The sequence below is a fragment of the Microchirus variegatus genome (genome assembly GCF_963457635.1).
Source record: "Microchirus variegatus genome assembly, chromosome: 13".
Lineage (NCBI taxonomy): Eukaryota > Metazoa > Chordata > Actinopteri > Pleuronectiformes > Soleidae > Microchirus > Microchirus variegatus.
The window spans coordinates 19,348,207-19,374,534 of record NC_139814.1 but is presented as its reverse complement, the minus strand read 5'-3'; the positions used below and the strand labels follow the sequence as shown (position 1 = coordinate 19,374,534).

General features: G+C 40.9%; 1 protein-coding gene across 1 annotated transcript; it reads right to left on the bottom strand.

Annotated features, from left to right (window-relative positions):
• Window positions 1-8,540: 8,540 nt before the first annotated feature.
• On the bottom strand, window positions 8,541-25,882 carry top2b (DNA topoisomerase II beta). The gene is made up of 36 exons (XM_083900103.1): window positions 25,469-25,882; window positions 23,994-24,158; window positions 23,192-23,282; window positions 21,890-21,953; window positions 20,854-20,999; window positions 20,510-20,607; window positions 19,652-19,864; window positions 19,370-19,543; window positions 18,245-18,346; window positions 18,002-18,139; window positions 17,782-17,920; window positions 17,208-17,365; window positions 16,735-16,860; window positions 16,546-16,656; window positions 16,034-16,139; window positions 15,821-15,930; window positions 15,443-15,535; window positions 15,141-15,255; window positions 14,900-15,021; window positions 14,181-14,329; window positions 13,832-14,063; window positions 13,589-13,723; window positions 13,186-13,386; window positions 12,892-13,087; window positions 12,677-12,768; window positions 12,355-12,510; window positions 12,165-12,248; window positions 11,683-11,874; window positions 11,458-11,596; window positions 11,183-11,344; window positions 10,567-10,780; window positions 10,362-10,444; window positions 9,990-10,085; window positions 9,213-9,344; window positions 9,044-9,129; window positions 8,541-8,893 (listed from the first exon to the last, which is right to left on the bottom strand). The coding sequence occupies exons 1-36, from the start codon at window positions 25,508-25,510 to the stop codon at window positions 8,744-8,746; spliced, it is 4,812 nt and encodes a 1,603-aa protein (XP_083756229.1). The 5' UTR covers window positions 25,511-25,882; the 3' UTR covers window positions 8,541-8,743.
• Between the last annotated feature and the right edge of the window lie 446 nt (window positions 25,883-26,328).

Sequence of the window (26,328 nt, the reverse complement as noted above, 5' to 3'; positions counted from 1 at the left end):
ATCAGAAAATGACTCTGCTCTGCCTGTTTTCCACAGAGACACACACACACACACATGCCCTCAGCTCTCTCTCTCTCTCACACACACACTCCTGCACAGACAGATAGAATACTCAGTCCTCAAAGACTCAGAAGATATTACTGGCTCTTGCATAATCCAAGGAAAGTGTGAGATTCCTCTGATTGCATCTCTAATCGCACACCTTGAAATCAGCAGCTCATGTCAGTGCACACACTGCCACCCTCAGGCCGAATGGTGGAGTGTTCAGGAACACACACACACACACAGGTTCACACAGCTGCGGCTCCACGTGCAGTCTTTCACGTCTTCTTATGAACAAATGCTGCACTTAATGTTTCTATAACTTATCAGCGATGATTGTTACGACCAGGTTTTCAAGATTAAGGAGACGCCCACCAGCAACAAGCTAAACAAACTCATTTAAAGGTTTATTAAAAGAAAGCAGATCATGCCTCTTATTCTGGAACCTCCTATGCATAACGAATCCTCTCCCAGGATCCACCTAGACACAGAATAATTAGGAAACCTTATAACTAAATGACAGAGGATGTTTATAAAGGAAAGTGCCAGGGAAAAAAGTCCTAAATGTCTTTGGACGGATTTGATTTATCGGTTACTTCACTGAGTGATTCTGATCATCTCTATGTGCAGAGAAGAGGACACACAGTCATCTTTGCCTTCAAAACCCCACAGTTATCACAGCTCAACACAGTCTGTCAGTACAAAAGAGTGAAATGAGTTTTCTGCTGAAGTTATCTAACTGTAAGCATCGCAGCAAATGAGTCGACATAATGAGATAAACTCTTCCTCCTTAATCAGAGCAGGATTCATGCTGTGATACATGTGTTAGCCTGCAGCTTGTCTCCATCAGATAAAGCTAAGACATGGATTTGTCACAGCTGAGCCTCAAAGTCTGACTTGGTTTTGCATGTGTGTGTGTGTGTGTGTGTGTGTGTGTGTGTGTGTGTGTGTGTGTGTGTGTGTGTGTGTGTGTGTGTGTGTGTGTGTGTGTGTGTGTGTGTGTCAGACCGTCAGGACCTGGAGGAACCCTCTAAGGTGGACCAGCTCCAGGAGCCGCTCCTGGAGGCTCTGAAGATCTACGTGAGGAAGCGTCGGCCCAGCAAACCACACATGTTCCCCAAAACTCTGATGAAGATCACAGACCTGCGGAGCATCAGCGCTAAAGGTGGGAAGGATATGACATCACAGTTAAATATAACAGGACGTCTCTGAAAGACAGTCATCCACGTCCAGAGGTCGCTCTAATATGTAATTTTTAAGTATGTTTTGAATTTTGCTACATTTTAATTACATTTGTTTACTGAGTTAAAAAAAAGAAAGAAAAGACATTAAATACAAGGGAAATTTATACTGTGAGGTGGACAGGAGAACTTTTGTTGTGTTTTAAAAAACTGGGGCAGGACAGCGTGGTTGTCTCTCCTGTCCTCAGACAGGATGTCCTGCAGGACTCAAGTGTGTGACACAGCTTCTGTTTCACAATTTCACTTATTTTCCAATGAGGATTTAACTCTATGGATTTGACGAGGAGTTACAGGCACTTAATGTATTTTAGTGTTTGTTTCACAGTCTCTAAAGTTTGATTCAGGCTCTAAACGTCCAGTGTGTGAGAAACGGGGACATCTAATGGTGAGTCTGTAGATTGCATCGGAGTTCATGTGGGCGGAGTCATTTATATATAGTCATTTACATAGTAAGCTTCCTCTTAAAAACATGAGTGCAAATTAGCGACTGACTTGATCAGTGAATTGGGTTTGAATGAGAAAATAAATTAGTAAATAAAACACTTAATTAGTTTAGTACAAATATAAAATAAGTAAAGGCACAACTGCATTTTAAAGGTAACTGAAACCTTTTTTTCCATTGTCCATCTTTAATCGTCCACTCTTGTCTTGCAGGAGCAGAGCGGGTCATCTCTCTGAAGATGGAGATCCCAGGTTCCATGCCTCCACTCATCCAGGAGATGCTGGAAAACTCAGAGGGCCAGGACAGCCAGAGCAGTAGCACTTCAGCCGAGGCCAAGGCTGAGGCAAAGGCTGAAGCCAAGGCAAAGGCAAAGGCAAAGGCAAAGGCAAAGGCAAAGGCAAAGGCAAAGGCAAAGGCAAAGGACAAGGACGAGGACAAGGATGAAGACGAGGACGAAGCCGAGGACGAAGCCGAGGTCAGGGCCAGTCCCAGCAGCAAAGACAGTCCCAACGAAGACAGGACCACCCTGGCGTCGCCGGCCTCCCTGGACACTGACAGGGCTGAAGCCACAGCGCTCAGCGACAGTGACTAAGAGGATGCACCCACAGGGGCTTCTGAGTCGGACACTACTTTGCACAAAAAAAAAACAGCTGAGCGAGCAGTCGACCCCTTCGTTTTCCCTCTGCCCTGACTCTCCGACGCTTGGTATTACGTTATCTTTATATCTTTCTTCTCCCGTTCTCCTAAAAATCCCTCCTTAAAAAGTGATGGTCAACACGGAGGCCTAACAGGACCAGCGCTTTGTGTAGAACTGTGAAGTGGAATTTGGCGTCTGGTCTCTGGGACTGTGACAGGAGGGGCGAGGCCCTCACAGACCGTCAGAGATGATTGTCCTCAGGTCTCCTGTGTACCTTCTCATCTGCATGACAGGAGGTGGATACGTGGTTTTAATCCTCCCTCCCTCCCTCCCTCCTTCTCTTTGCTTGTCCTCATATCTTTTCCTCTCATATTGTTGACATACAGTACATTCATACCTACATTGTACATACCATGGTATGGTTCGATCTCTGTTTCTATGATGAATTTTGTGGTGCTTTTTTTCTTGAATATTATCTTTGAAGCGACACATCGAGGTTTAAAGAAGGACTCTTAAAGGTGGACGTACTTTGAAGAGTTATCTAGAATGTTACGGCATATAGACTATGGATTATGGAAGTGGACTCTTTTTACATGTGTTGTTCTATTTAAAAAACATTTTTGTTCGTGTTTCTACATGGATGAGTGCACCAACATCCACACGGCCAGAATGCAAAGTCTGTTCATCCGTTTTCTCAAAGGAGGGAACCGCACCAGCAAAAGCCTTTGACACACACACACACACACACACACACACACACACACACACACACACACACACTCATCAGATTGAGAGCGTCTGTTTTACTTTCCAGGCTGAGACTCCACCGACCAGATTAGATTTACAATCAGCCCGTCTATGAAATTAACTCATTTGGTGGCTGTATGTCCTCTGTAAATCAGTTTAACCTCACTGTCAAAACAAATGGGGCAAATTAGGTTGTTGATAGATACCAGTGATTTTTTTTTTTTCCTGCAACGGCCACTCGATGCCTCTCCTGCACCCCAGTTCAGTTTTACCTGCAGCTGGATTAAGGGGTTTCACAGGTTTAAACACAGTCACTGGAGTCGCACCGATGTAAATGTACAAAGACGACCTGTGTGGCTTCACGTCACGCCGCTTGTTATTCAGCAATCTCGTTTCCTTGTTCAGTAGAAAACACTCCAGTGCAGAAAAATGGCTCGTCTCCAGGGAAACTAATTCCTTAGGGGATACAAAGGAATACAAACGTAGGTTCAGCAACAAAGTGAAAGATGAAAATAATTGAAACAAAGAGTGGAGACAGGATTCATCTCGGGTCTGGTTTCTATCTGCGTATCTTTCAAGAGGCAAGTTACATGGTATAATGTTAAAATATTTAAAAAAATACGATAATATCACAAACAGCGCAGTCATTATGTCAGCTCTCTGACTTAAAGCTGCAGTGCGTAACTGTTTTTTGTAGTTTTTGATGTTATTATTCAGCTTCTGTTTGGTCTTTGTGAGCAGAAACAGTATAATATTGTTTTCAGAGGGAGCGCTTGTGTGTATACAGCAGCAGAGCACGGGTGGGTGGGGACGAGTAGCTCCTTCTGTGTTTCCAGTCAACCTGTTTGCAGTCGCCTGTTACTGGCACAGCGTTTTCATTTGTCGCGATGTGAAACGGATCACTTCCTGTGTGAGAAACACAGAGAGAGTCGTGTCACTGATGTGATCGGATTCTATTGCGTGAACTCATCTGAGTGCAACAGGAATTTATTTCTATTCGAAAGTTACGCACGACAGTTTTAATCAGGTCAGTATCTTCTGCGCAGCATAAGCTCCAGCTCATACATGAACAAGAATAAATCACACCACGGTGACGATCAGCTCAAATGTTTCCACTCCATCACCATTCACATTAATATTTACTCCACTTTTTGCCTTTTGTCAGTTAATTATTGCCTCTTCAGTTACATAACAAGCCTCCACTCTGATCATAGCCAAAGGCAATTTTTTTTTTTTTTTTCAAAAAATTGTCTGAATGTCAACCTCATGAGTGTGTCAACTACCAACACTGGCTCTACCGTGGCCTTACAAGCAGAGCTCCACCACCTTCCCTCGTCTACATTTTCAGAAGTGTCTTGTTTGGACCAGAGAAATCCAGACGATACACACCAGTGGTCGGGGAAGATTGTACATCGACTAAGAAAGCACATGAGGTGATATCTGCAAATCCGCTCCAAACATCCGCCTTACATCTCACACTTTGACAGTGTAAGCAACAATTCTTTTTGACGCGAAAAGGAGATCGAGGATGATCGTCCTCTGCACTGAGAAGAGCAGTCGTCTTTGGACAGTAGATCCAACAGAGCCCTTAAACTCATTGGCAGGAAGTCCTTACAAAGCTGCGTCGCCCCCCATCGCCCTGAACGTGTACTTAAAGGACCCAGATTTTGCCTGGATCATCCATACAATCGCTGACTGAACGGGGGACAAACTAACTGTAGCACTTAAACACGTTGAAGACGTAGCTGTAGAACTGGAACTTGTCGCTATGGAATCTATCAGCAGCGCCTCCTCCACAGGAGAGGCTGCCAACGAGGAATTGATTATAATATTTGCTGAGACAAACTCCCGCTGCAGTCGCTCTGAAGTGAGAAGCAGTGAAAAGCTCTGGGTGTCTCATCAGCTGCTCATCATAAAAACCCAACTTCATTCCATCCCTGCTCAGAAATACATATCATAAAGAAAACCAGAGCTGATTTTTTTTGTTTGTTTTTAGCGTGTTTGAATATGAAAAGTAATGTCATGCAGTCTGTCAGAAGAATGATATGCAGTGTTAAGGAATTATTACTTCTATCTTAATGTAACATAGGAAATGCTCTCCCTTTATTTTCTGTCTTGCTCTCCTGGTGAGAGATGAAGGGAAGCGTCTTCATGTCTGTTTTTCTGTTTCCTCTTTCAAAAGCTGGAAAACCTTCACAGCCGACGAATGTTCACATCCACCCTTGCAGCGTCCGGCGTCTTCGCCTGGACAGTGGACTCTGCAGTAGCTACTCTCTCTGTTCCTTTAGGAAACAACTTCACGATGCTGAATTACTCTTCGTTTGTTTCTGTTGAATGTTGTACCGACGTAACTGTAAGACTTTACTATCTTGCTCCCTGCGAAACGGTGTGTGCTTTGCATTTCATTTGGCAGCTCTGTGGAGAAGACGCTCTGTCTCACGCGTGTCCTTCAGGTCATCACTCGACATCTAAATGTTCAAGAAAAAATAATCAAGGATGAGGAACTGGTGAAATTAAAAAAAAGAAAAGAAAAGGACAACCACGACACTTCAGCACATGATAACATTGATTTGTTTTCTTTTTCTGCTCCACGTCAAACAACAGAGCTGCTCTCTGCTCCGCCCGCTGACACGAGGCCAATCAGCTGTTGTCAATCAATCAAACTCAATCAGTCGACAGCGATTTGGTTAAGAGGTCAACTAATGAACATGGAGTTGACTGAGTATGTGATGGAGTGCTTTGAAAACAGACTGGGTTTGATTTTATCAGCTGCACTTAATGCCAATAATAATCTAATAACACTAAGTCCAAGTCAAACAGCAGGAAATCGCTCTTCAGTGAGAATTTAAAGCTGCACTGATACATATTGTCACACTAATAATAGACTTTAATGATATCTTTAATGTCAAGGGCATCCCTTTATAAAAAAAGAAAAAGCCCATTCTTTGACTACTTTGCTTTGGTTTCACATTTAACATTCATCACCTGGTAACAATCTGACAACAGGCAGACAAATGAACAGCCATGTGAAAACATGTCAAGAAAAACAAGAGTAAGATCTGGAGACGGATTGAAACATGGCTTAAATAAAATGCAAATATGCTGGGGCCCCGAGGGTCTAATACAATTCAGGGCCCCCTGGGTCCCCTCTGCCTGGGGCCCCACAAAGTCTTCTAATGTGTCATAAACACGTGAACGATAAAAACAACAAGATTTGCCCCTTTTAGCTGCAAGGACCAGTGTGCAGGAATTAGTGATCCACTCACCACTCCTTGTTCCATGTGCACCACGGAACTACGGTGGCCTTCGTGTACTAGAATGGACATGATTGTCAACAGGTGCATTAAGCTGTCAGCTGACAAAGTATTTCAATTCAGACCATTACTTTTGGTCTGTGCAGTAAGCGATCTGACTAGTTTGTCTAAATACAAAAATCACTGTTTCAATTCATTTCACACAGTCAATTAATTCACTTATATTCAGTTTCTGACAAAAAACCCTCCTAAATATTTCACACTGGACCTTTAATAAATATGAGGTTTGGAACAGGAAAAACTAACAAACTTGTCACATCATGTCAACTTGTTTTTATTTATATCTTCTAATAATTTTGTGGCATCTTGTGAACTGAACTGACTCCTATAAAAAGGTAGGCAGGAGGCTGTTTACCTGCTTGTCTGACCAATACTACCCTAACACTAAAGCAGCACTACGGTGAAACAAAGCCTGTATCTGCGTCACATACCAGTCCAACCCGAGTGGAAACCAGGAGCCAACACACTACACTGTGAACCAGGATCAGACATTAGCAGTAGCTCTGTTGTTCATCTTCAAGGTGTTTCTGGTCGACGTGTTTTTCCCGTCGCTTACAAAAAGGACCTCGCCACTCATCAGTCATATGCAGTGTTGTATAGATGTGTTACTATGAATCATAAGGGTCACATTGTGCTGGCTGAGAGGGTGGAAAAGGCAGAGGACGGATGTGGATGTATCCCATCAGCCCCTGCTGCCAGACCGTCAGGTGAAGTTGACCTCAGTCGCTGCGCCGAGGTTTGAGCTTTGACCTGTTTCCGCTCTCTGTTTTAAATATCGTCTCTGTTTGTATATTAACATATGCTTTTTATGTTCATATACTGTTTAACTTTACCATGAACTGTCCTGGCAAAGTAATAAAATATATTTATTTTAAAATACTTGTGCTCTCACAACTTTGTAATGTGAATAACCGTGTTTTCATTAAATGATCCAAAGAAGGCAAAAATAAATATATCGATGTTTGCGGTTTGAAAGTGTGCTTCCACAGACACAGCACTTAAGATCACCCTGCACTGTTCCCTTAACAAATGACCACCGGGAATCCCTCTGGCTCTTGGATTACTTCCTAAAATCGGATCTCTGTGACCGACATGTTTACGATACTTACACATTTTATTTGCAGCAGGATAAAACTCAAAAATGAACGCCATTTCTGCTGCTGAAGTCAAAATCATCTCCAGAAGTAATGCTAGACCAAGAACAAACTACATGGTTGTTTGATTTTTACCATCACCACCAATAAGCTTACATTTTTCTACATGGCCTCATCTTAAAATGACCTTAGTCACTGAAACTTAGTATAGATTAAATTTAGGGTGAATAGATTTCTGATATAAAAGCTGGACACATGTCCTGTTATATGGTCAATACATCAATAAAACATTCACTTTCATTGGGTGTTTTTTTTTTCTATTGAAAATGTGAACTCTTGCACTGTAATCATAACGATGAAGCAGGCTGGACTAAACATTCAATATGAAGCTTAACTTTTTGTTTTTCCACTTCAATTTCTTGAGACTCTTCAAATTGTCCTAAACCTGTGTGAAGAAGATGTGTTGTGTAACAAATCATGAACAAAAGCAACTCAATCCCATCGACTGGATGTTGAATTCAAAAAAGAGAGTAGCATAAATATGTTAAATGAGTGAGTCACCAACAAGACTTTATATTCACTTTTCTCCTTTCTTATGGGCCAACATGGCTTCCTCGCAAACCTTGTTTTGTAACCACATGAGGAAAGGCACTGGAAACAGCTGTTACCATGGCAACTCGTGAATTGGAGCTAAATTGGGACATCAAAAGTCCTCAGATTATCTGTCTGGATGTCATTTTTTGGTTTTTCGAAAACACTCCACATTTGAGGGAAATGTCAATTTACCCAACATTCCTTTCAATGCCTTCTTCCATTTCCCAAGTGTGATTCCTACACCTGTATGCTAGCTAGCTAAATGTTAGCTTCAGTGAGTGTGATGTAATACATCACAAAACAGCCGAGTCATGAAAGGATCAGGCCGGCACAACAACAGACATTTCATTGTTTACTTTCAACTTCATGTTCAAAAAGTTACGTAATATTTTAACAATTAAATTGTGCTAAAGCACACAGCGCTCTAAACATCTAAAAGCCACTCGGGACAAATACATAACATTTCAATGAGCATTAAAAAAAGAAACCTGTATATGTAATAATAAAAAGTGTAAAACACCTACACATTAAAAATCATTGAACATCACAAATAAAGAAAAGAAAATGAAACAGGAAATGTACAAAAGTCTGTGGGAACAAAGGAGTAGGAGTGTGTCTGAACCTTTCCAGCTTTAATCAAACATGTCGACATCGTCGTCTCCGTCGTCCGACTCGTGGAAGTACTTCACCTCCTTCTTGGCCCGGCCCGGTCGGTCACAGGACGCACTGCTCTGGCTGTTGCTGATGTCATCCTCGTCATCAGATGGAGGTTTCTGAGGCTTCTGCAAAAGAAGAACGAGAACAATAACAAATTTATGTGAGATACTCGAGACTGTGTACTAAACAAAGTATATGAACTACTAAAAGGTAGACATATATTTTATAATCAGTCAACGTTTTTGGTTTTTTTTAATTAGTCCCTGCCGACTCACTCTGCTGGCAGGTTTGACCGCTTTCTTCATAGGACTGTAGTCTTCTTCAGAACCAGAGCCCTTTCTCTTCCTCCCCCGACCTTTACCTAAACAAAGTGTACATCAACCAAGTCAACACGTGGAGCACAATAGCTATATTTATTTCTATGACATTAACTCTGTGTCATACCTTTAAGAGCTGGTGTTGGCTTCTTAGACCCAGTGTCCGAGTCAGAGTCCCAGATAGATTTATCTGGTTTCTTTGCCTTTGGTGCTGGTGGCTTCTTAGGTTTGGCAGCTGCATCAGAGGACTTGTTAGCTGCTGGAGATCACAGATAAAAACATGATCACAAAATGCTGCAGACACGCGATGAAACAATTTAATGCATCATCTAGAGTTGTGCCGTCAGCGATGCCAACACATAATTAATTCAGAGTATGGTGGTGTTGGTGGGACACACACAGCTCACTGATAAGCATGTCATACAAAACGGAGTATAAACAAGGTAATAACTTTACTGATGACAGCATGGACATTGACACAGTGTGATATCCCATGTACAAGTCAGAATGAGGCCAACGCAATTAAAGCTGTACATGGATCAAAACTGCAACACTAAACATGATCTCATGTTACTATGGGAAGTGTAATTAATGAGTTGGGTCATTATTAAACTGTCAGGACAGATTAGATTATAGCGGCCTGCCACACAGCCAACAGGCTTAATATAAACAGAGAGGAGCGCCTTTTTTTTTTCGAGATCAATGAGAGCTGACAGAATATAGAGCTATTTAACACATATTTGAAATTAAGGATTACAGTGACAGCAGCTTTGAAATCACACTCTCTTATTAGACTCAGTTCCTCATCAAGAACAGCTCAGTACTTCGCTCTCCTGGGCCCACACTAAGCACCAGCTGAAAACCTGCAATACAGCTCCCTCTGCTGGATAAACATGAACGGTACCTTTCTTTGATGACAATAATTTGTCAAACGCAGAGCTGCTGGAGTATGTTGAGAACATCGGGCCGTTGTCATTGTCACTGTCAGACTTGGATCCATCTGTAGCAAGAGAGCAGACACACAAAACATGTTTATTAAGCTAGGAATGTTCCCAGGAGCACAAGTTTTGTTCTGCAGAGTTTAAAGAACCGATCAGAAGAATAGCTCTCTCTCTCTCTCCGCCTCATCCTGACCTTTATAAATGGAAAAGAAGTACGAGATGGAATAATCCAGATAAAGAGTGAAATAAAATTATAAAATTGAAGCCTTTTTCATTTGTGATTCCATTTGAAGTGTTCAAGTTGAAACAGTTTGTCGACACGCCGCTTTACTCACCAGTGTCATTGCTTTTTTCAGAGAAGTCCAGCTTGGATGAGAAGACGCTGGTTGTCTCTTTCTTTTTAGCTGCAGGTGCCGTCCTTTAAAAAAAGAAAAAGGCATAAGCAACAAGAAAAAGCAGTGAAATGTCATATTTACTATAATTTGCTGATTATTTGACCGCATGTACAGTGGAGCTGCTGAGTAAATGTTGGGGTCTTACGGGGTCTTTTGTATCAGAGGAGAGTATGAAACCTCGTTGTCGTCAGCGTCTTCAAAATCCTCATAATCGACAGGGTCGTAACGGTTCTTGGTTACAGACGAAGTGGTGTCGTCCTTGAACGACCTCACTGGAGAAGACGCCACATCGCCGTCTCCGTTCTCTTCCTCTGCATTTTCCTCCTCTGAGAAGTCAAACGTGTATTTTGGCTTGGACGCTAAAGGACAAGAGCACAGATTTGTGTGTCAAACCACATTGTTATAGCTGCAGGTTCTGGTGCCATGTGCGGCCATTAGTCCGGTTTCAGCCGAGTTACATCACACTAAACTGACAGTTAAAGTCAGTCAAGGCTGCTCAGCATGAGGTAGCCAGAGTTCTGATCCAGCAGGGAGAGAACTGCATTTTAGGGGGTAAAAAATAAATCAGCGGTGGGTTCTTAACAGTGGGTGCTCGACTGATGGAGACAATCGATTTGTGTTTATTAGTTAAAGAGACGGAGAAAACTGTAGGTAGGTCGAGTACATGGGATGGTTTTTTTGTTATTTTTTAACGTAGTATTGAATTAGGTATCGAGAACCATCAACCGGTAAAACAACTTTTACACTGCAGCATGTTTTACCTGACGCTCTCTGGGACTTTGTCTCTCTGGGGAAGAGGGGCTCACTGTTCTCCAGGTCACTGTCTGAGATGGACTCCTCCTCAGACCAGGGGTTTCTCTTCTTCACCTTCTTAGCAGCGACACCACCTTTGGGTCCTGGTGTTTTTCTCACTCTAGGGGTCCCTGCAGCACAGCACAAAAGAGTCTGTTAAGTGTCAGTATCGTCAATGATTATTATTATTATTATTTAAAATATTATTTCTACATGTTAGAGGAAACATGAAGATGATGCTGACCCGGCTCTTTCTTCTCTTTCTTGGCGCGTGGTGTCTTTGGTTTGGCGACAGTGACAGCGACAGTACTTTCTCCCGTTCCTCCCTCGCCACCCAAAGCATCATCATCAATCTCCAACTTAATTGCTAAATCTGCATCACACTGTGGAGAGAGCATAACTTGTATTAGACTCCAACCTCCTGAGATTACTCTTCTTAGCTCCTCAGACTTTCATCTGAAGTTGTTACCTTCTTCTTTTTGGTCATTTTCTTTGCAGCATCAGATTTGACAAGCTGAGCTGGAGGTTCCACCCTGCGACCGAACGGCGACGGCAGGGTCTCCTCCAGGTTCATCTTCTTCACTTTAGGTTTGCCCACTTTGCCCTTCAGTTTGATGGCTTTCCCTAAACTCTGCTCCTCTCGTTCCTGAGCCTCCAAGGTCTGACAGACACACACACAGATACTTATATAACATATAATACATTCTCAAACACAGAAAGATTTCAAAAAACGTATTTAACTGGACTACAGCAAAAGGATCAGCTTATTGAAAGAACGGTGTCTGCCTCCTTTTAGCTTGTCAGTATTAAACAACAGATACTATGATAGCAAAGTTTCATCAAAAAAATTATCCTAATGTATTTTTTAGTTCTGCTCCACAAACAATTACACGTGAAAAACTTACAGTCACTACTGACATCTACATCCCTGCTGTAAATCAACACACTTACACCCAGCTCCTCGATAAAGACTGCCAAGTCCTCCTTCCAAAGATCCTCAGAGCATTTTCTCTCAATATCATTTAGTTCTCCTCTCTGAAAATCAACAAACGCACTGACTTTGTAAATCAACACAATCACCTCATTTTCATACAAACAGATTCTTATTAAAGGTACTTATAAACTTATACTTGTATAATACCTTGTGGTCCCTCTGTTTAAGTAAATCCTCCACCTTCTCTTTTGTGAGGCACCACAGAGGCATGTTGAGGATATAGTTAAAGTTTGGCCCCGATGTGGAGCCGGAATCTACCGAGCCGTCGCTCTCATTTCCTTCATGGTAATCTTCCTCCTGAGACTGGAAGAGAAAAACGCAGGAGATATGACAATGACTTTGTCCATCGATTCATGTGTATTTTCTGAAATCAGACGTATTTACACCAAGTTGGTCTTAAAGACTTTGGTCTCTGGCGATATACAACTATTTAATGCAAATAGTTTATTTTTGATTTGTCAAACAGTACCTTCTCCTGGGCTTTTGCCCAGGCTACCACTGGATCTGACTCAAAGCCTTTCTGGATCAACATGCGGATCAGCTCACGCTTTGATTTGTTCTCTGTTGAGATTGGAAAAAAAATCATATTCTTATATATTATAGGAATCATATTCAAACAATCAAATAACAAGCCCACGGTTCATTTTGTATTGTTGTTTCACACTTTTTGAAGATTTTTTTTACCAATTGTAATTTTTCCCTCAATCTTCTCCAGAACAAAGCGAGCCTGGTTGGACAGTTTGGCGGCCTCAGCTCCCATGCTGCCCATTAACCAGTCCTTCCTCAGTTTGTAGTAGTGCAAGCGGAGCTCGAAGAACTCCTTAAGAATGTCCTGAACGGAGTCGTACCGCTTCAAACAACCCATGTGGTCAAAGAGAACCTGAGAATAAGTAGATTAAAAATCCATTTGTTTATTTAAACGGGACAAAAACAATTACCTGAAATGATCAATATGTCACTTTAGCTTGAATACTTTACCATGGAGTTGCAGGTGAGGCTGGACTGCAGCTTGAAGACTTTGTGGAGGCCAACTGCCTCAGCTTGGGCCAGTTTCTCCTCAGACATGCGGACCACAAACTTGACTGTGGAGTCCGTGTGGTATTCCTTATAATCGTTGATGAGTGCTGGTGTTTTATCAGTGCCCTGCAGCATAGGCTCCAGCACAGACTCCTTATAGGCCTGCACACGAGAACAAACATTTATGTGGAGAATTAAATGAATGAAAAGACACATGACAACCCAACAATATTTTAATATTGCAATGTTTAAAGGCGACACCTCTATGTTCTAAGACAAAAATATGCAAATTGTTTGTGTTTAATTTTAATGTGGAAAAAATAACTGCAATAATAATAGAGGAAAAAAAAGAGATGAAATGTACCTGTGTCCATGTCCGGACAGGAAGCTCTGTGATTTCAATGGTGTTCTTATCCAAGACAGACACCTCTCCACTGACCAGGTACTGGTTTTGACCCAGTTCATGGATCACCCCTCTGTAGTTTTTGTAGCTGGGAAGCTGTGTGGAAAAACACAAGACTTGAGTGAATTTTTTCCATTTATCACTTTAACAAATGCTTCAAAGTTATTTGAGACATGATTCGTTTTCTGTGTGTACTCCGTTTACCATTGGCAGAGGATCCTGATGGTTGAGCATGCGATTTATGTTGTTGACAATCTCTCTGGGGTCATAGTTGGAGATCTTGCATGCCCAGCCTGTCCCGATGCCCTCAGCGCCATTCACCAGCACCATCGGAATGATGGGAATGTACCACTCAGGCTCCACCTTCTGGTTGTCATCATACAGGAACTTGAGCAGATTGAAATCCACTGCTGGGAACAGTAGCTTGGACAGACGACTGTGGGGAAAAACACACGACTCAGCTGAACTGATAAACTGTAATCAGGTTACACATTTAATAAACAGAGCTCTGTATAATTGAAAAATAAACCTACTCCATGTGTCAATGCTTTACCTGAGCATGGTGAAAATATAACGAGGACTGGCAGCATCTTTGCCTCCGTTGATGCGAGTACCAAACTGACCAAGAGGCTGCAGGATATTCACGTTGTTACTGCCCACGAAGTTCTGGGCCAAGTTCACTATGGTCATCATGAGAGCTTGCTACAGGGTCAAATGAAAAGTAGATGATCAGCACTGTCATCAGCAATGATGATACATTTCATGTTTGAATGTTTAAACCTACACATAGATATCCCCCATTCTAATGTTTATAAAGGTAAAGCTAACCAATCCTTGATTTATAAAGATTTTCAGAATAATCACCCTTTTTTATCAAATGTAAGAGGCAAAGACAACATGGCAAATCTGTACTGACTTCAAGATCTCTGTCATCACATTGGATGGAACTTTTAAAACATTCAGTATATTTACATTGCCTGCATAACTTCATTCTATAATTTATGGGTAACATTTAAATTTGCAACCCTGGCCAAAGACACAAGTGTCATCAACTATTTGGTTCTTAAAATCAAAGTCTCTTTGAGTCTATGCTTCATCTCACATGGACAGCCTTTTCGGACTGGAAAAAAGTTTTGTGCCATTTATGTAAATCAGAGCAAAGGAACACCAACACCGCATACAACCACCAACTGTCCCTTTAACACCAGAATTGCCCAGGGATAACGAATGAAGAGAAGGTATCCCATGTGGAAGACAATGAGTTAACCGTACCTCACCATGGTGGTAGGCAGACATCTCTGCCACTGAACCAGCCAGCTGAGCCACCTTCACCTCTCTCTTGTCGTTCCTCTTTAAGCAGGTGAACAGCACTTTCCTTTGACCTGGCTTCAAGCCTGGAAACACAACAACACCTATAAACACACTCCTGAAGGGAGACTTAAAGAGCTGAATGAAAACAACATACACGACGCATCAGTACATCACCTCACAAAGACAATATACATGTACAAACCGTCAACCAATGATGGGATGGATCTCTCATTGTCAGAGTTGGAGAACAAAATCAGCTCCTTGTTGATGAAGTCGTTGTAGGAGAGGTGTCTGGCCTGAGTTCCATATAGGTATTGCTGAAAAACAATTAAAAAAAACATTAAGAAATGTACTTTAACAGGTGGCAGGTCGGTTTTTTTTTACATGACAATATGCACAACAATGAAAAAACAATATCTACAAACTTGTGCTTCAATTATTCATCAAGCGATGTTGCTTTCATCGCTCCCCCCTCATCACACAACTGTAAGCAAAGCTTCAAACCTCTGGCAGGCCGTGCATCCTCCTCTGACGTCTGTCTTCCATGAAGTTAGTCAGCCACTCCTTCCTGTCATCCGTCTTCTTCTTACTGAAGGCCTGAAAACAAAACAACCACAACACTGATGGTCAATGCCTGAGCACTGTCCTCGTTTGCACAAGAGTGAAAACCAAGGAAATATCTTCTTTTTTTCCTTTTTTTTTTCTGTAGTGGAAAAAAAAATCCAACCATGAACACATTTTACAAACACATTTAACAGTGCGGCTTAGAATACACAAACTTTTAATGTTGGCCTCTCCTTATGTTGGAATTGGAACGTATTTTTCATTTTCATTCACCTACAGATCAATATGTGTAGTGTTTGTATGTAGTTTAAAACTGACCAGAGTGATGGCAGCGTCATCCTCAGCACCGCTGTATCTGAACGTGATGCGGTGCTTTTCCATGTCAGCAAAGTACTCCTTTGCCTCTTTGCTTGTACTTGTTCCCAAACCTGGAAAATTTAGTTTTTCATCATCATCATCATATATTTTACAAGGTTTTAATTCATATACAAATGTCCTTTTAGAAAGTTTGAAATGATTCATGTAGCAAACCTTTGTAGTACTTTATATGCCAGGTTTTATGGTTATCTGTCTGCTTCTTCCACTCATCAAACTCAGGGATACTGTAGAAGGACAGTTCCTGTTTGTTTTTGGTTGCCTGCAGACACATTAACACACCTCAGGTTTACATTTACAGAGCATTATAAAATGTTGTGCAACTCAAACCGTAATGATACAAACAGTAATTTAAAAAGAAAACTGCACATCTCCTGTCCTCACAATCTCAGGGTTTAAGAGCCCGTGAAAGCGAGACAAATTGAAACGCTGCAGGCCCCATTTAAAGCTTGCTTTATGTTGTTCCTTGTTTTCTGTCCACATAGATGTTTAAAGCCACTATCAAATGGTTTGTTCAACTTTTTTAATTATATGACATATAAAAAACATTGATATTATCTACTGATTTTTTTCCATCATAATATCTGGTCATGTCGCGCAGTCCCACAATTTTTTGGGTGGAAAAATATTGTTTTTTTAAAGATAATGTAGTTTGTATGTGGCCTTACTTTGACAATGGGAGTGATAAACTCCTCCAAGAATGTGTGCTTCAGAAGAGAGGGCCAGTTGTGGTGGAAGAAGTTGATGAGCAGACCTTTAATATGGGAGCCATCTTGATCCTGGGAATAGAGAGAAAGATATAAGGTATACAGCCCTGACTTGTTATGACTGAGAGTGAAACCATACAGGTAGATTACCTGATCAGTCATGATCATGATCTTGCCATAGCGTAGGCTTCTCAGGGACTCTGGGTCTTCGTAGCTTTTCTTGTATTGGAGGCCAACGATTTTAATAATGTTGTTGATCTCTGCATTTTCCATGATCTGGGGCCAAAGAGAGGAGTGGGACAAAATAAGTTCTATGAAGCAATCTTTTATAATAATATTCAATTAATATTACATTTGACAAACACAGTGGTGGATTCAAAGTTTAAGTTTTTATTAAATGTTGAATCTCCTGACTGGAAAAGTGGTAATGATACATGAGCAAACATTTATGCAATCAGACTAAAGGCCTTTGCTCACAAAATGTGTTTTATTTATTATAATTTATAATAGTTTCAGTCAGTATTCTGTATTCAGCCAATTCAAAGCTTTAATATCAGCAAAAAGGTTTCACTGAGTGATATCACAGATTTTATTTTGTGACTCGCTACTATCTAATCTCCCACCTGTTTGTGTGTGGCCTCTCGCACGTTGAGGATCTTTCCTCTCAGTGGAAAGACTCCATAGCGATCACGCCCGATGACTCCAAGTCCAGAGACAGCCAGAGACTTGGCCGAGTCTCCCTCAGTGAGGATGAGTGTGCATTCAGCGGAGTGTTTGCCACCTAGGACGAGGATACGGAAAAACATTTTTTGGAAACTGAAGTATTTTCTCAATAGACTTCATCAAAAACTGCTAACTGCTTAGAGCAAAATAAAAAAATGATTTAGTAGCTAAACTCTGGTTTTACGGCCAACTAACAGCCAAAAGGGCTCTGATAATTATTAGAGAATAATGCCACATTTAACACAGTGTTGAAATATCACTTTTTCAAAACTCAAAAATGGAAATAATTTATTCATGAGGTATTGTAATACCATAAGTGCAGCAGATACTAGCAATTTAAGTGCTTTGCAAATCTTTCGCTGGCTCATAGCAACTTTTATGACTTAGGTTAAGGGGCAAAAACCACAGCTGTGCCACTGGAGGTGGACAATCAGGTGTCTGGTTTATACATTAATAAATAATCAGTTTACACACCAGCATCGTTGGCGTCGTCCAGCTTGGGGATGCCTTTGATCTTGCTGTATTTTACAGATGAGCACTTCTTATTCAGCTGTATCTGGGCTTTGAACCTAACCCAGTTGAGTATACTCTCCACGACCCCACAGTTGGTCGCCTGTGGGTGACACACAGACAGTTTCACACAAGCAGCCAAAAACAGGGTGAGCAGGTGACAGTGAGTAAGAGGTGTCCTTACAGCCTTGATGAACTTTTCGGACATAACGCATTTGGACCCAAAGCTTTTGGTCTGGAGTGTCATGTTCTCCTTGGTCTGAGAGTCAAAGGAGGGATTCTCAATCAGAGCGTTCACAAACACCCAGATGTGGTTCTTCACCTGAGGTATGAATGAGAAGGTTGATCAGCTTTCACACACACACCTACACTGAAACCACTTCAACGCACTTTCATGTAAAGATATGCTAATAACGGGTTAACCTACCTGAAACGGTTTGACTGAGACTCCTGCCTTGTTCTTCTTCTTAACCACTTCAATGAGTTTGGACACAATCTGGTCCACCACGTAGTCAACGTGTCTGCCACCCTGACCACAACAAACCCTCGTATTACCCAAACATATTAAAAACATAGTTCAACACTACATAGATCTTTTTTTCTTACGTATATTTTTGGGGCTTTTTATTGCCTTTAATTGATAGTTTACGTGGAGATAGACAGGAAATGGGGAGGCAGAGAAGGGGAAAGACATGCAGGACTATAGCCTCAACATGGGACGGCAGCTCTACCAAATGAGCTATACGCCACCCCATATCAGGTTTTTTGAAGTGTAGTTGTATGACGTTGAAAGATTGTGCCGTGTGTACAGAGAACCAGCTTGAGACACATAGGCAAACTCTGACTTAAAACATGGCTGAACGCAGGCACAAGTAAATAAAAGACTTTAATCACTTAACAAAAGGGTCATAATCAAATCTGAACCTCTTCAAGTGTCAAATGTCAGAAAGATACATTTGCCACATGATCTCACAGCATTTTTCCACTAAATTTGAATCACTGGGAAAACTTGTTTTCAGCTTTCAGAGACACAGGAGCAGCTGGTCGACTTGTCTTGTCTGGGAAGTTCGTTTCACTTACATCAACCAAAACTAAGGATTTCAAACAAGTCCAAAGAGAACACATTTGAACTTGATAGAGGTAGCAGTGGATTAACAACTCCTGTGTCATAAGGTAAAATCACAGATTTTCTGTATAGACTTTGGTGTGAGCAGTTTATAAAATAACAAAATTAATATTTTCCCAAGTTTGTTTCGCTGTTAGACAGTATTTATCCACTGAAAACAGAAGCTTAAGATAACAGACTTTATTGAGCTTGGATCTTATGAGGTGAGCTTTATGTCAACAGTCCAATTGGTGCCTTATAGTGGTACGACAGCATCAGAGGATTTTGACTAAAACAAGTTGCAGCTATCTTTTTGTGATCAGAACCAAGGACAAAACAGAGCTGGGAGTGTTCACACACAATCTTAACGGCTTGTGATGGGATCACTCATGTGTCAGTATCTCATACAGCAACACATACAACTCCACTAATTCCATGTTCAGTTACCTTGGTTGTGGCAATGCTGTTAACAAAGCTGATTTGTTGAAATCCCTTCTCACTCATTGTGAGGCAAACCTCCCAACGATCATTCACAGTTTCATTGACCACCTTCAGAGCCACACCGGTCTCGTCCAGTTTGTCCTTCACATATAGATCCACATAGCTGCGGAACCCAGTGACCTGTAGTGGCAGGACAGGTTCAGGTTAGGTTAAATATTTATTGAAGACAAAAAACAATGATACTATGCACTCTAGCAAAGGAAAATGAGCAAATGGATTTGCACTTACAGGTAACTTTTTTCCATTGAGTGTAACTTTAACCCCTTTGCAGGAACCTGCTACATCATATGCTCTGCGAGTGAGGAGTGCTACAATATCCTTGTCCAGTTTCTCCATCTTGAACTTGGCCAAGTCTGGCTGGAATGTCACACAGGTGAAATCTTCCCCGTCAAAGAATTTGACCTTGGGGTCAGAGGTCTTGGTCATATTGTTCTGCCAAGTCTGAGGAAAAACAAATGCATTAGATCTCAACGAGGTCTTACATTATAACACACCATCTGTTCACTGTAAGTGAGAAAAGAAAATGTGTGAAGATGATACAAACACCTGTACTGTGTGCCCCAACTACCAACATGAAAACACCCTGTGAGTTCACAGTTTTGCTCAGACAACCATCAAGTGTAAAGTTAAAAACCTGTGATAATATACACAACCTTACCTCCAGCATGACCAGATGTCAAAAACCCTACAAAACAGCAGTGCATTTGTTCAAAAACCAAGTGGTACTTGATTGCATCACATTATAAATGTGCTGCAATCACATCAAATTTATAAAAACATCATCAGCTTAGGCAGTGGTCAGCGACTGGCAGCCTGTGGTCCAAAACTGGCATGTCAGCAATAATATCTAACCCACAAGATACATTTCATGTCATCCTCTTTTTAATTAACAATGTGAGACTGACATAATGTGACGGCTACCTGCTGTCATGGCAACATTCACAGGATCACTTTCAATGTCGCAGTTTAGCTACAAAGTACTAAAAGTACAATATTGGTTCATAGGTTTGTTGTTTTAACATTTATATAATGACTCATCTCAATTCAAATCAACACTGAATATTTAATCAAACCGATGGTCCTCACCTGTTTGAAGCTGTGTCTATACTCCTTGCAAGCAGTTTCCACTGTGAACTTGGTGCTGAAGATATTACAGAGTTTAGCACCATACCCATTTCTTCCACCTGAGAGAAAAATCAAAGGTTAGCAATGGATACATTTAAGTTGACAAAGGCTGATTTGCTTATTTTGAGAGATTTTTGCAATTTAACTGTAATCTTTCCCACCAAAAAATACCAAAATCATCAATAATTATTACTAATGGCAGTGTCTTCCGATGAGGATATTGCACTTGGTCTTGTAGGTGCAGCCCTAATTTTGAACTTTCTGAAGTGAGCCACTATTTAGGAAGTCAAGTTGGCACCTCTCACCTGTAATTTTTTTCTCATCATCATCATAGTTGCTGGAAGTGAGCAGGTGGCCAAAAATAAGCGCGGGGACATACATCTTCTCATCCTTATGTTCCACCACAGGTATTCCTTGACCATTGTTCCATATCGTGATGATATTGGACTCTCTGGTGGAGGAAGGTTAAAGGGAAACACAAAAAGTTAAAAAATTGTTTGATTGCATTGATTAAAATAAATCTTTCTACTTCTATACGTAGCACATTTTTGGAGCATCCATTACCTCTATGTGACAGCAGGCGCAAGCATTTAGTTAGTGATAGTGCATGTGTGTTTGTAGTGGTGGAATTGGGGGTTTATTGCATGCATCCAGTGGCTGGTACTCCAAGACCAATACCTTGTGGACTCTGCAAAGGTGATGAAATTTGCCAGGGTCTTTTAATGCATGCCGTCAGGCGTCAGCCACTCCGCTTGGCTCACACATTGTAAATACTGCATCACTTTCACCAGGTCTAACGCACTCAAGTTTGTTGTCATTTGTTTTCTTGGAGTGAATAATGTCCCACAGGCAAAATAACTTGCACTATGTCGTGTAGGTTAAGCTTCAATCAGTGAAGAACTTTCGACAGATAATCCCATCAAATATTCAAACACCATTTTTGCTGTTTGAAATGCTCATCCATGACGCACAACGATACTTGAGCGTTTAATAAGCTTCCCAGTGGAGCGGGACATAAAAGCACATTATCAGCAGAGACGTAGCACTGAGCTAATAGTATCATTTATACAGCAGGTGACATTAGAGACGGCATCAGTTCAGCTGAAGGACACGCTGCTGTTTCAGCAGTCAGATGTGGAAGCAGATGACAGGCTGGAGGTGAAACGCTTATAAAACCAGCGTTGAATAACATTCCAGCAGAGAAGTACTATATTGTACAATGTCTGGATCTACGACTGAAATCTACTACCTTTTCACCTGGCTCTGAAGGTGATACGACTTTACTTTTACAGATTCAGACATATGCTTTCCAGTAATTACATCATAAAGCTTTGCACTCACGGATCAATGGTGATCTTAATGGCAGTCATATTCTTGTCCCTTTGTTTGTTGTCTGCTGCATTGACTGTAGAGGGGGAATAAAGGCACAAAAATAAACTATTAACAACACACAATTATGCAAACAGTTGTTTTCATGAAGTGAAATACATGGAGGCTGTCATTACTGACCGTTATTCAGCTTGTCTGCTGTTATTAGCAAAAATATTAGCAGCAAAATCGCAGCAGGCTACTGTACATACATGTAATTCTTTCTTCCTTCCAAAACACTTCCTGTGAAAGGTTGAGTTGGATTTATTACTCAGCATTTTTTCCACAACCAAACCTGTTGCCTTCTAAAGCTTAATTAAACATCTGGTTTATTTGGGCTTCAGTAAGGTTTCCTATCAATAAGGGATGCGTGATACTGGATGTTTGCAGATATATTGGGATTGTTTGGGTTGATAACCGATACACAATATGGGAGAACATGCAGGATAATCACATTTAGGGCTGTAATGATTAAACAATTAGAACAATTTTCCCCTGTTTTTTTGTTTCATACAAGTATATCACTTTCTAACATTTTGTGGACCAAACAACTAATCAAGTTAAAAAAAAATAAAAAAGCCCAAACCATATTGCTCTAAAATTAAGCTGGAAATTTGGACTAAAAATAATCATTCTATCTCTTGTGTAGTCACATTGATATAGTGATAGTACAGTGAGAATTTAACAGCACCAAACACACAGGCTGAGGACCAAGAGTAAAAATATTAAAGTAATAATCAACAACACTCCTACATAGGAAGTATGAGTAAACATTTAAAAAACGATTACACTAGTGCACCTCACCAGCAGGAGATTCAGAACAGCATTACTCCCACTTGTTTTACAAAGTCATTAAAACCAATATGCATCCGACTACAGTGACTGTACAGCTGCTTTATTAGCCTTTATTTATCCAGGGAGTGCTGACTGAACAGGCTTGAACTTTATCTGGGTAAGTAAATCAGACTGCAACTCTGGACACAACCTGCCAAACATGAAATGACTTCACGCTCGTCTTTTTTTCACAGATAGATATATTCAGGCTGCAGACAGTGAACATACAGACAAGCTCACAGAGGGAAACTAATCTCCTCATTCAGTAATACATCAGTGCTGCTGAGCACAGCCAACAGCAGACTGTGAGTGATGCTGACATTATTTTAGACTTCAATACAATACAGTTATAAAGGGACAATCTTAAATGACAAATGAACCATAATATGAACAGTGCAGATTAGAGTGTCAAAGAAAGATGGACCGTGTGCCTTCCCTTACCAAGAATTTCATCAAAGATTTTGTAAAGTCCAGGAACGTAGGTGATCTCTCTCTGGTTCATGCCTATATCTTCATCAAACACCCACAGTTGCTGAAAGGTAGAAAATAAAAAGATATCAGTGCAGGAAAACTTAAATTTTGTTTACATTTTTTGGATACCCAAACTTTTTTATGATGTATTGATCATATTTTGGTGCTTTACTCAAAAAATGAATTTACAATTAAAGAGTAAGAACTAGAACATCAAAATTAATCTGTGCTCACTCCATCTTTGCTTGTCTTAACGTTGGGTGAACATAAACTGCTTCTCAAAAGAAGTTATATTGCTGGTGTTTTATTTGTTCTCACATGAGGACGATTACAAGCAAAGCTGTGATGCTCACATTATAGTTGGCGTGTGAAATAAGTCAAAGCTAAAGTTACACATTAGCTTCCAAGCTGCCTTATTTTGTCATCTCCTCCTCAACGTGGAGCGAGACCTAAGCTAGACTGCGAGACACAGAGATTTAATAGACTTTGTTCATTTTAAATCAAGTTATGAAGATGTGCTTTCCTGTTTGCATTTTTATGTGTAGAAAAAGTCAGTACTTTACACTTGTTACTACAAGACACACCTAAATCTTTACATCACACCTTGTTAAAAACACTTTAATTAATTCACCCTTGTCTGGGTTCAGACATTAACCTGAATTAACCTGATTTCTATCCTATTACTGGATCCGTTTTACATTAAAAACAGTAACGGTACAACAATCAGCGTTGATTTGAGTACAACATAAGAGGCTGTTTGATGGAGGCTCACCTGGGTGAGGGGCTCCACTGAACCGATGTATGTGTCTGGACGAAGGAGAATGTGCTCCAGCTGAGTCTTCTTCTGATACACTCGCTCCACAGACAGCTTGGAGCCTGCCTTGTCTTTCTTGGTCCCTTCCATCTTGCCAGCATCACCTCTTCCATTAGCTGCCTCCTGTTTGACAGAGATATTTTTGTTATTAGTCAACTGTGTTGAAGCCACAGGCACTGGGAAAACAAAAACACTGTGCTTTTGACAAGAGATTATCATCATCTTGTGTGTCTTTGTGATTCAGCTGGTCACTCATATTCAACCATCCATGAACTGCACACCATTTGGGTCAACGGGGACAAACCTGCTTTCTGTCCACACTCAAGACAAGCGAAAACCTGCAATACGATCATACACCTAATGTTTGATGGGAGTCAGGATCAGAGAACTGGTTAAACCAATGCTCCCAAAGTGTGGGCTGTAGCCCACTGGTGGGCCCTGAGGGGATTGTCAGTGGGTTTTCAGGCTGGCCTTTAAAAAGGGTCCCATTAACCAAATCCAATGTAACATGTGTTGTTTATTCTGGGGAAACAAACAAATTGATGTCTTCTGACTTCTTCACTTTGTGATATAAATATTAATTGTACGCAATGGCTGCTCTTCAATGATTTTGCAAAGCCTGCAAATGTATGGGTATTAAATAAATCACAAATATGTTTGATTAATACAAAAGATTGTGATTATTTAGGACAAAAAGGCATCGATAGTAAGGAAAATATATTTAATTTTCAACTATATATGTATTATACTATGCATTTCAACTAACACTCATCAAAGGACATGGACCCCCAAAAGTTTAGGAAACTTAGTTATACAGATATTTTAAAATAGTATGTTTAAATGTGTATAAACTGTTATCAGTCGTAGTATATCCCATAGTACGATTGTTAAGAATACATACATTTCGAAGTTTGCCTTTAAGATGTTCCTTAACTTATGTTCTTCGTCATACAAGCATGTTGTTGTCACAGTGTCTACACTGGTAACATAATCAAATCAGAAGAAACATTGACACCGTATACTATAGTATTTGTTTGTTTACCGCAGGCCATATGGTCATCGCGATAATCCATTGTGTTTTCTTAATACCGTGCAGTCCCAAATAGGAAGCAATGCGACTTTGAGTTAGAAGCTACAATATAATCCACATTCAATAGTTGCTGGGTTTTTTAAGTAAAGTATTCTAAATTAAAAGCAGCGGTGATCTTCTCCCGATCCTTTGTAACCCGGCCACTGTTTAAATGGAGACCGCTGTTGGCTTTACAGTGAGCTCGTCACAGGACAGCAGAACAGACGCGAGTTTTAAATGCCAGCTAAAGCGTGTAGCAAACAGTGCTGATGCTAACACACTTTTAGAGGGGGTGCAACATCTCTCTATGTGCCTTGAAAGATTAAGTTAGCGAGGTGGTGTAGCGAGTGTAAAACTAACTTACCAACCAATCCAGACCCCCGCTCCCTGCTGCTCCGTTGGACATCTTCCTTTGTGATCCCAAATGTCTTAGTGATGCAGCTCCAAAAACGTATTCACTCCCAGCCAAATAAATAGTCCGTCCGCAAAACAAAAGTCTCAGTTGCAGAAAGCTACAGAGAACTGCTCATCTCCCATGTTCCTTCTTCATTCGCTTCAAACGCAAACCCGTTTCGTGTAGCAAAACAAGCGGAGGAGAGGAGTGTGTCGCGGCTATTGTTAAAATCGACAAGCGGTGGCACGGTAGGCCCAAACTTCCAACAAAGATGCTAATGGGGCAGCCTGCTGCCAAATAAATACTGTACAAAAAGCGCGTGTCAACGGCGTCACAATTTAACGTGAAAATTCATAAAAACACTGGCATTACTTAAATACTCCGTCAACGCCTCGCGTACACTATTTTAATTTAGAAATAAAAATGGCTGTGAGCTAGCAACAACAGCCGCCGTCCGGCTCCGCCATCTGCAAAACAGACAGCGAGACTCCAGGAAAAAAATGACCAATAAAGCGGCTGCTTTTCAAAGACACCGGTATTTCGACCAATGAGAAGAGCGGACATTTAAAGACGCCAGCTCGCCTTTTTTTCAACGCAAGATGGCGGCAAAACTCACTCAATCATGGTCATCATTAGACAACACATAACACGTCAAATGTAACAAAATGTAATGTTCCGTCATAATTCTTCCTGCATCGTCAGGGAAGCAAATGCGTTATTCATAACATTAACACTGGCTTTTTTTTAGTTCACGTTAAGTGCCATTTAGACTGTGAACCATAAACACATGTGAACAAAACCCACAGCTCCACTTCAAAAAATTTAAAATA

Bases quoted from the DNA above. Each gene is read 5' to 3' on its own strand.
- top2b (XM_083900103.1), bottom strand. From the start codon at position 25,510: ATGTCCAACGGAGCAGCAGGGAGCGGGGGTCTGGATTGGTTG. The intron at 11,345-11,457 runs GTCAGCATCATC...GCTGTGCTGCAG, and splicing joins GAAAGAGAAGAAAGAGCCGG to GGACCCCTAGAGTGAGAAAA. The intron at 10,086-10,361 runs GTGAGTAAAGCG...CTCTTGCTACAG, and splicing joins TGAAAAAAGCAATGACACTG to ATGGATCCAAGTCTGACAGT.